This window comes from Schistosoma haematobium, chromosome 5 (genome assembly GCF_000699445.3).
Source record: "Schistosoma haematobium chromosome 5, whole genome shotgun sequence".
Lineage (NCBI taxonomy): Eukaryota > Metazoa > Platyhelminthes > Trematoda > Strigeidida > Schistosomatidae > Schistosoma > Schistosoma haematobium.
Window position 1 is genome coordinate 1,453,576 of NC_067200.1, and position 10,715 is coordinate 1,464,290.

The 10,715-nt window shown below is 35.7% G+C and overlaps 1 protein-coding gene across 1 annotated transcript; it reads right to left on the reverse strand.

Moving 5' to 3' along the window:
• Positions 1-2,576: 2,576 nt before the first annotated feature.
• Positions 2,577-4,624, reverse strand: MS3_00000664 (uncharacterized protein). The gene is made up of 2 exons (XM_051208345.1): positions 4,380-4,624; positions 2,577-4,340 (listed from the first exon to the last, which is right to left on the reverse strand). Exon 2 carries the CDS (start codon positions 3,655-3,657, stop codon positions 3,280-3,282), a length of 378 nt encoding a protein of 125 aa, XP_051064645.1. The 5' UTR covers positions 3,658-4,340; positions 4,380-4,624; the 3' UTR covers positions 2,577-3,279.
• Positions 4,625-10,715: the final 6,091 nt, after the last annotated feature.

Genomic DNA, 10,715 nt, shown 5'->3' on the forward strand with positions numbered 1-10,715 from the left:
CTGAATAATCTAATTTTCAAAAATAATCCAGGTGAGTTCAACTATTTTACTGGATGATATTTTTAATTAACATGTATATGTTTTCCGGTTCCTTTTGCCATATATTTGTAAGTGTCCCTAGGCTAAATGCAGTAACTTCTTATGGAATGTTTATAACGCATCATATTCCTGCCTGAAGTTTCACAAGCAGTCTAAACTTTAAAATTATTTTCTGGTCATGTTCAACGTCAATAACCTGCATGTTAACCTGGCCCATACATACGTTACACTATATCTCCATATCTTATAAATTTAGAAATCATCTGGATCGCCTTTAACATTTATCAATAAACCCATCATAGTCGTTGTTGCTAATCGTATTTGGGTTTATGGATTGGTTTATCATATTAGCAGCCTAAATTGCGAACATAGTTTAGATAATAAGATTAAAAATTTAGGTACTATCAACTGCACTAGTGAAATAACTAAATCCCCAAGTAGCTGTTGGCTAAACAAACGTTTAAAATCAAAACTCAGTAGCCTACTAGAATGAACACTAAACGAATATTTCTGAATTGAAATTTATAATTAAATTAGGCGTCTCGGATTCTTTAACGTTATAAATTTCTGATGATTTTGAATCACCTAAAGCAACAATACCTATTTTTTTTATACTGACTAATCCGCAATCAACACTATAACTAGCTAAACGTAATAGTTTCAGGATATCGTCATAAAGCATTGTCATGACTTGACAATCACGTAATATGATTGATAAAATTAATGAAACTATTAACAAAATCGGTCAGCAAATCGACTTACAATTATCACTAGTGTTGTTTTTCTTTTATCTTCATTCACTACGGATGATTACAGTATGTTTCTCTATCAGTTGCTCATTCAGTAAATATCTCAAAACCTTGTCAGTCTAATTGGAGGTTTAGCGACACAATAATGCATGCAAATAATCAGTATAAGCAGTCGAGCAAATCTCCTGCAAACTGAAAACATCAATGTCGAATTTACCCCAACACTGACTAAGGTTCAAGCCATTATCATAGACGTGAGTTGGGAGTGTACTCCCCTTGGTTACAACTTATGTTCTCCCTGATAATCACATGAGCATCACTCACTATTAATCATCTTGTAAAAATTTATTTAGCTAAATACATCTTGCAGCACCACATCACTTCGTAATATGACCCATAGGCTTAACTGATTTTAATAACTTATAACCACTATATCTCAATTAAATCGTATTCCGCCTTATAATAAACTGCATACTTGCAACTAACTTGTATGCCCAAGCAGCCGGCAAGTATAAATATAAATAAATAGTCTATTGCAGATCAGAACATTGAGTCCAGAGCATGTCTCTTACGAATACACTCATGTTTAGCGATTTGTTCCTAGCTTTCTGTCCAAAATTCATATAATTATCACTCACGTATTTAAATTTTATTTTGATAACCATTCATGTGTATTAGTAGTATTACTAAATTCTATCACGGTCAAGTAAAAATGAGGTTGAGAAAATCTCCCCGTAACTAAATAAACCGTATCAAACTAACTGGAACACTAGTTGGAATTCTTTTCCATGGTAATACTTTTGTTCTCCCAGTTAGCCTACTAATACAGATGCAATTGGAAATCACATATGGACGGGTTACCGGCATAATTGTTAATTGGTTTCATAATTTAAACCAAAACTAATACCAATATTAACATTTCTACAATATTCATTACTTTAATATTTCTAAACACAAAATACTTACTACCTATACGTCAAGTTATTAACCAACGGCTATTAACACGCATTGTTTTATTATTATTACTGTAATCCCATTTTTTTTATAGCTCAAATAATCTTCACCCAAATTGTCATTTTAAGTGTGTTAAGCATGAAGGCAGATTTTTTTTTTAAAAAAATTATTACATGTATTTCCCGACCAGATGCTGCCGCCTTCTTTTTGATTTATCTTTCAGCTTATCATTACCCGGGGGATTCTTCCTAGTCTTGGTAACCTTCGGCGCACGACGATCCCATCCAATTTGGTATCGAACCAACATCACGTTGATTCTGGTGGGAGAGTAGTGTAGTGGCATTGGACAATAGCCACACAATCCACAAAGCTGTGAACACGAGACTACTCAGAAAATAGTTATTCAATATTTAACAATGGAGAAGGCGCGGAGAATGAATTGAATTGACTGGAGTTGATCGAGTGGCATGGCTCGGCCATGCAGGCGTGGTCTCTATTCTTATTAAATATATTGTTCCTTCTCTAACTTAACCTTCTTCTTCATCATGTATTGGTAATTGATACGATACAGTGAGTTGGCGTAGTCGATGGTGTGACTTCCACGTAAGATCTTATAGATTAGGCAGTTATATCATGACGAATCTACAAATTTAGGATTAGGTCTATTACTAGAGCAGTACTAATATCATAGTAGACCATAGTTCTACACTTACTTACGCCTGTTACTCCTCGTGAAGGAGCATGGGCCGCTCACCAGCATTCTCCATCCAACCCTGTCCTGGGCAATCCTGTCCAGCTCCTTCCAGTTGTAATTCATCCTATTCATATCTGCTTCTATTATCCGACGTAATGTGTTCTTTGGCCTATCTCTTTTCCGCTTCCCTTCAGGATTCCAATTTAGGGCTTGTTTCGAGATACAGTTTGACGATTTGCGTAATGTATGTCCTATCCATTTCCATCGTCTTTTCATAATTTCTTCTACAGCTGGAAGTTGGTTTGTTCTCTCCCACAGAAGGTTGTTGCTGATGGTATCCGGCCAATGGATGTTGAGTATCTTGCGTTGACAGCTATCTATAAATACTTGTACCTTCTTGATGGTGGTTGTTGTAGTTCTCCAAGTCTTAGCTCCGTACAGTAGAACTGCCTTGACGTTCGTATTGAAGATTCTCACTTTGATATTGGTTGAAAGTTGTTTTGAGTTCCATATGTTCTTCAATTGTAGGAATGCGGAATTTGCTTTGCCAATCCTTGCCTTTACGTCTGCATCTGAACCTCCTTGTTCATCGATGATGCTTCCCAGAGTTTCGCCATCAAGAGTGATTGGATTGCTGTTCTAAGAGGTTTTATCAGAAATATGTGAATCATCGGGACAAATTGAATCTGGTGCGATAACATGAGAAATTCGATAAGAAGTTGATTGATTAGAAACTTTTGTCTCATAATCATTCAGAGTCTCATTTAAGTCTGGATCGCCATATGACTGTATATTGCTTTACGAAATCATGTACAAAGATAAACTATCATAAGAAATTCACAACTAAGTAGGATCACACTTAAAGAATTTAGCGTAAGTTGCAGAAAAATGAACAGCAGTACTACAAACTAACTGAATGTGTCCAATCTCACATGAATGATGTGAGTGAAACATGCCACAGAACAAACATTTACCAAACATGCGCTTATCTTTGTGAACTGTCTCACAACTCAATGATCTGTTATCTAAATAAGCTCGATTACGCACTGCACTGTGACGGCGTGATGTTGTGGGACTCCTGATGTTCTGACGAATCATTTCAGGAACATTTCCGCTTTTAACGGCCTCGAAATTTGTATAATATATATGGTCCAGTAGCAGTTGCTTCAGAGTTGCATAACGAAGAGAAATCGGCTTGTCAGCAGATGCAAATGTCTTCATTTAGCTGCGTGCTTCTTTTCGGATGAATGAAAGGAAATGAGCCACCATATTGATATCCTCAACTACGTCCTTGTTTATAATCCAGATTTCCAACCTTTCCATGTAATTCGCAAAAGCATCAAATCTGAGTGTATGTTCAACCGTTCTATCACAGGCTCCATTGGGACGCAAATGTGATGATTGGGAGTATTTCAATCGTGGTACAAACTAGGAATCCCAGGAATAATGCAACAAAACTAAGAACAGGTAGATCAGCACGAACGGAAGTATTGTATTTGAAATTGAAAATCAAGCAGTGAACAAGTACAAGCGAATCATTATTTCATAATAACTAGTTACTGATAAGTAGTAAAGGTAGAATAGCTGATTGATGGAATTCCATCAGTATTTAATTCCTAGACAAACAGGACATCAACAATTGTGCTTAGATCAACAAATATGAACATCTCTGTCCTACACGATGTCAGTTGTGTTTACTGTAACGTAGCAGCAAATTTTCATACTGCGAAATTGACTGATATGAGTTTGAATTACACGAGGATTAGTGGTTTCTTCGAGATTGATAGTATAACATACTGACTTGTATCAAGTACTATGAAACCGGACTACACGATTTTCTGCAGACAGTGTACAAACTCCGAACATTGTCTAGCTCAATTAAATTATCTGTTTAATAAGATAATCTAAAACGATGAATCTGAAATTGGCGAGACAATGCAAACCTGACATGCTATTTAAATATTCAACTGCGAATACTTCTTTGCAAAAGAGCGCATTTCAAATCTGTTGAAAAGTGAGGGCAAACTTCAGCACCAAATGACATGTCAAAATGTATTCAACCTCACATAAACTTTGATCGCTCACATTGAGCCATGATATGCAACCATATTCAATATTCAGTGAAAACATACATTTGGTCAATGGTAAAATGTGTTTATTCAGAATATCGAATGAGGATGAGTTTATCCGCCACAGTGATTGGTATAAAATGGAACACAGAACGTGATGTGGATTTTATCACCAGGATGATTCACCACAGTCTCATAGACCGATGTACACAGGAAGTAATAACTAGTCGAGTCTCAAAGAATCAGGATCATTAATGCGCGATGCATAGATTGATAAACTGAGGAAGTGAGAGCTGGATGATTCTGTGAGGAAACAACCACTAAACTCATCTGACATTAGACGGTGAATGGCTACAGTGTTTATTCATAGATGGAGCACAGCCTTCTATGAATTGACAGCTGAGAGATTTGTTTTCACTTCATTTTATTTATAGAAAGTAGTAAACTTTTGAAAAATGAGAATTTCACTCATCTTTTTTCTGAACGTGTGGCTAATTATCAAGTTATTATTAGAAATCGTTGTTTTTTTGCTCTAAATAAGATTCATATTACGCCCACTATACATAATAGATGATATAGAATAATACCAACTTATTTGATTAATGAGATGGCGTGAGGTGACTGACGACAACACAGTTATAATCATTGATATTTCTGTCAATAACTGAGGTCAACAGAAATATGTTTTTGTTAATTAAATGGTCAGATAATTTACACTGAGATTAAAGAAGTGATAATATATTTTACTTTAAATATTTGCTTACAATGTAACAGAAATGATAGAATTTAGTGTGATGTTATAGTGGATCAAGGTGATGGGACAGAATTCCCAATTTTTCAAATCATATTGCTGAATGCACAACATTCAAAAGCCATTGCATCAGTAGGCCGATGACAGAAAGTTGATCAAACGAGGTAGATCTTAAAGTTGGAACATTTCATTTCCGAGTGCGTGCAACCGTTTTCGTAAATCTGCTTCACAGTATGTTTTTGCGTTATGTCGGTCTTTGTGAAATGAACACTACACACCATTGTTCTTCTATTTTTTATCTACGAACAATCCTTCACTCAACATCCATTGAAACTCAGACACTAAGCCCTACAGCTGAGAGAGCACTGATCGATTGGATCACAATTAACAGTCGGTTATGTGCTATTAGATTAGAAGGTTCCATCAAAGTGAGAAATAAGTGTGAGAATTGATGTCTTTTATTCATCTCCGCCTATCGTCTGACAGATTGCAGCATCTGTATTACATTTCAACCGATCATCATATAAGCCTTGATCAAATATTTAGTGCATTCTCTCACACCCATCCATTAAACAATGCATCCCACCTAATCACTAACACTAAATACTTATCTGTGAACTCAGATTCATCTTTCAACAACATACGATTATATCGGTGTAGTAGTGCAACTGAGCATTGTAAAAAACAACTATCAGTTCTGTTTGACGCAATACACTTTCTTCTTGCATTGAGAGGTGATATGATTAAGGACTGCAAGTGTGGCAGTTCGAACAATGAGTGAATGAATAAAATAACGGATATATCGTCTGCCTAATATCCAAGTTCATATATCCCCGTCCAAATTAGTCAATCGTGGAACATATGCGGAAGACTTATCCGAAATTTCACCAGCGTTTTCGCTATGAAGATATTCACATATGTCAGTTATATTACCAGGTTAAACAAGCATCAGCAGACGTCGACCGTGAAATTCATCGTTGATGGAATTTAGCGCATAAGATTGAGATAACGTCATCACGATTTCAACATAACAACTCAAATCATCTTCCTGATAGTAACAAGGATGACGGTTGTTGAATTGAAGACACAGTTACTTTTATTTCATTCCAGACAACCTCAGTTTTCTATTATTCGAAACACTCAACCACAAACACTAGACATTTTCAGGATGAATTTCCACTGCGAATCTTTATCAAATGTGATAATGCAATTTTGCTTCGAGATGTGTATACACCTGAATGACGTTTGATTTTATATATACATGAACGTTTGGAAGATGAGCTTACGTAAACCATTTTGATTTTACTTCGGACAATCTTCCTCAACACTCCGATGACAATTTGGTCAGTTTAGTATGATAGTATGATAGTTTACAGCAAATTTATGACGGTTGTTGAATTGAAGACATAGCTACTCTTATTTCATTCCAGACAACCTCAGTTGTCTATTATTCGAATCATTCCATAATTCAATGTTCAGATTGGCTTCAATATTCGTTGAATAAGGTATTGTTCATTATGGATGAGTTTTCATGACCCAACTTGTCTAATGTGCTTACTGACAGCACACAAAGTAGAATATGACCACATCCCAGGTGTCAGCAACCAAATCTCGTGGAACAAACATCGCTGAACAATGCCAACCAGATTAAACAAATTAAACCATTTAAACTCTGAATGAGAATTGAAGGATGTTCTTTCGCAAGGATAATGACGCCTCATGGTGAAGGTGAAAAGGATGAATAACAACTGTAAACAACTAGAAAGGACTGCTGAGGACAGGGTTGGATAGAGAGTGCTAGTGAGCGGCCGTTGCTCCTCCACCACGTGTAACATGCGTAAGTAAATTATTTTGATAGTTTACAGCAAATTTCTGTGTTGGCATAGTGATAATTGGGTACAGATGCAAAGTAATATAACGCTTACACATAAAATAGGTAAAAGTACAAGTTGATAGTAGTAGGAAGACAGGTGAACTGATAGTAAGTAGTAAGAATAATAAAATACAATAACAAAACTCTTATCAATAGTTAATCGTTGGAAATAGAAGGTCAAACAAACATGGGTAAATAGACTAGGTATAGTCAACACCAGTACATTGAATTCATTATGTAATAAGATGTGTGTAAATAATCAGATAGTGAAGAATACAAGGTTAATGATAACGAAATAGATTAAAATAAAAAAATAAATAATAAATAAGTTATAACTGGCCATGGAAGGGATAGGGGTGTTACGAAGCTCCTCTGTACACATAAATTAGGGTTATATGTACGAATTCCAATGGCTTCAGGTATATGTAGGAGGCGGGAACGAACTCCGTTGGGGAACGATGGAGGTATGCGACAGATAACTCGAAATGATTTCGATTTATCTACGGCATGACCGCTATCAATAAGATGTGCCAAGATAGAACTGCGAATTGCTTTTATCTGGCCCTTTATAAACCAAGCTGGTTTGATTTTTGTTTAAACATCAACGTTTGAATAGTGAGATTACGAAAACCATTATGATTTTACTTCGGACAATCTTCCTCAACACTCCGATGACAATTTGGTCAGTTTAGTATGATAGTATGATAGTTTACAGCAAATTTATGACGGTTGTTGAATTGAAGACACAGCTACTCTTATTTCATTCCAGACAACCTCAGTTGTCTATTATTCGAATCATTCCATAATTCAATGTTCAGATTGGCTTCAATATTCGTTGAATAAGGTATTGTTCATTATGGATGAGTTTTCATGACCCAACTTGTCTAATGTGCTAACTGACAGCACACAAAGTAGAATATGACCACATCCCAGGTGTCAGCAACCAAATCTCGTGGAACAAACATCGCTGAACAATGCAAACCAGATTAAACAAATTAAACCATTTAAAGTCTGAATGAGAATTGAAGGATGTTCTTTCGCAAGGATAATGACGCCTCATGGTGAAGGTGAAACGGATGAATAGCAACTGTAAACAACTGGAAAGGACTGCTGAGGACAGGGTTGGATAGAGAGTGCTAGTGAGCGGCTGTTACTCCTCCGCGACGCGTAACATGAGTAGGTAACTTAGTGTGATAGTTTTCAGCGAATTTCTGTGTTGGCATACTGATAATTGGGTACAAATGCAAAGTAATATAACGCTTACAGATGAATGTTCGTGTAGGTCAGTGTAAATCAAAATATAAGAAACAACGTTCACAAGATTCACAATAACTTGAGCCGCTTCAATCCGATCTCAGTTCATTTACTCTCAAATTCTTAGAAATCCGAAAAAAAGTAGTGAAAATCTTGTTAAATTTCCACTAACACAAAACATCAATATTAAAATCAACTAACCAATGAAGTAATGTGTCGTCATTTATATAATCTCATATAAAGACAACTAATCAGATTCACAGTAAGCGAACTGATCTCCTCAGTTCATTCAGAACTATACTCCATCTAGTCTACAAAGATATCCTGATTCACTTCAGTTGTCAACTTCAGTGAAGTTGAATGAACGACGTATCTGTCATGGAATGGGGCAATACATTGTAAGATGAATATCTACGTCCGTTGATGGAAATATGATTGCGATTAATTGCATCATTGCCCCATGTGAATATGTTGTCATGTACTAGAATTGTTTTGATGTGTTCACTTCCACTCATTACCGGTCATTTCGCACGAGAATTCTTACTATATTGTGTCCTAATTACCTCAAAACACTCAAAACCAATCCAGTTCAACAAACAAGGAGTCTTTCATCTCACCTTCAGCTTCTAGTTACCCAGCATTTAATGCATTTCGAATGAGTGAAGTACCAAATATTGATAACCAAAGAACTACACACTGTTCAGTGGTCGCTATATCTATCAATGAGTTACATTCGAAGATTCTTTAGTAGAATCATTGAACAGATTATCTTCAGATGATAGACGTTTTCATATAATCATTTAGCACACTACAAAACGTTGGCTTCTTTCTATCGTGTAAAACCTTATTGGCAAACCAGCGTTGTACACATTTCCATTTATGGCTGTCGATCAAACTGAATTTTGTACACATTCCACAATATGAACTGATTCAGTTGAATTAGGAAAATAATTATGTACACATTAGTGGAGTTATATACTCCTGAACGAAAAAGACCGATCTCTCCATTGGAAATTGTAATAATTGTAACTGATCCTAATGAAGTTCGACTCAAGTACACAGGCAAACGTAGTTGACAGATGACAGTCCCGCTCACCATCCAAAGATAACCAATTCAACAGTTTATTTCACCTTGACTTTATCAACACATTTCACTCGACAATTTGTAAATGCCACTCATTACTTTCGCCTCTATCTGATCTATATTGAATATGAGGACAATTATCTCACAACAATCGACATTATGCAAAAATATACTGTGAAGCAGATTTACGAAAACGGTTTCACGAACTCGGAAATGAAATGTTCCAACTTTAAGATCTACCTCGTTTGATCAACTTACTCTCATTGGCCTACTGATGCAATGGCTTTTGAATGCCGTGCATTCAGCAATAAGATTTGAAAAATTGGGAATTCTGTCCCATCACCTTGATCCACTATAACATTACACCAAATTCTATCATTTCTGTTACATTGTAAGCAAATATTTAAAGTAAAATATATTATCACTTCTTTAATCTCAGTGTAAATTATCTGACCATCTGACTAACAAAAAAATATGTCTGTTGACCTCAGTTATTGACAGAAATATCAATGATTATAACTGTGTTGTCGTCAGTCACCTCACGCCATCTCATTAATCAAATATTATAATATTATTCTATATCATCTATTATGTATAGTGGGCGCAATATGAATCATATTTAGAGCAAAAAAACAACGATTTCTAACAATAACTTGATGATTAGCCACACGTTCAGAAAAAAGATGAGTGAAATTCTCATTTTTCAAAAGTTTACTACTTTCTATAAATAAAATGAAGTGAAAACAAATCTCTCAGCTGTCAATTCATAGAAGGCTGTGCTCCATCTATGAATAAACACTGTAGCCATTCACCGTCTAATGTCAGATGAGTTTAGTGGTTGTTTCCTCACAGAATCATCCAGCTCTCACTTCCTCAGTTTATCAATCTATGCATCGCGCATTAATGATCCTGATTCTTTGAGACTCGACTAGTTATTACTTCCTGTGTATATCGGTCTATGAGACTGTGGTGAATCATCCTGGTGATAAAATCCACATCACGTTCTGTGTTCCATTTTATACCAATCACTGTGGCGGATAAACTCATCCTCATTCGATATTCTGAATAAACACATTTTACCATTGACCAAATGTATGTTTTCACTGAATATTGAATATGGTTGCATATCATGGTTTAATGTGAGCGATCAAAGTTTACGTGATGTTGAATACATTTTGACGTGTCATTTGGTGCTGATGTTTGCCCTCACTTTTCAACAGATTTGAAATGCGCTCTTTTGCAAAGAAG

Coding starts and splice junctions, on each gene's coding strand:
- MS3_00000664 (XM_051208345.1), bottom strand. CDS start 3,657: ATGAAGACATTTGCATCTGCTGACAAGCCGATTTCTCTTCGTTATGCA.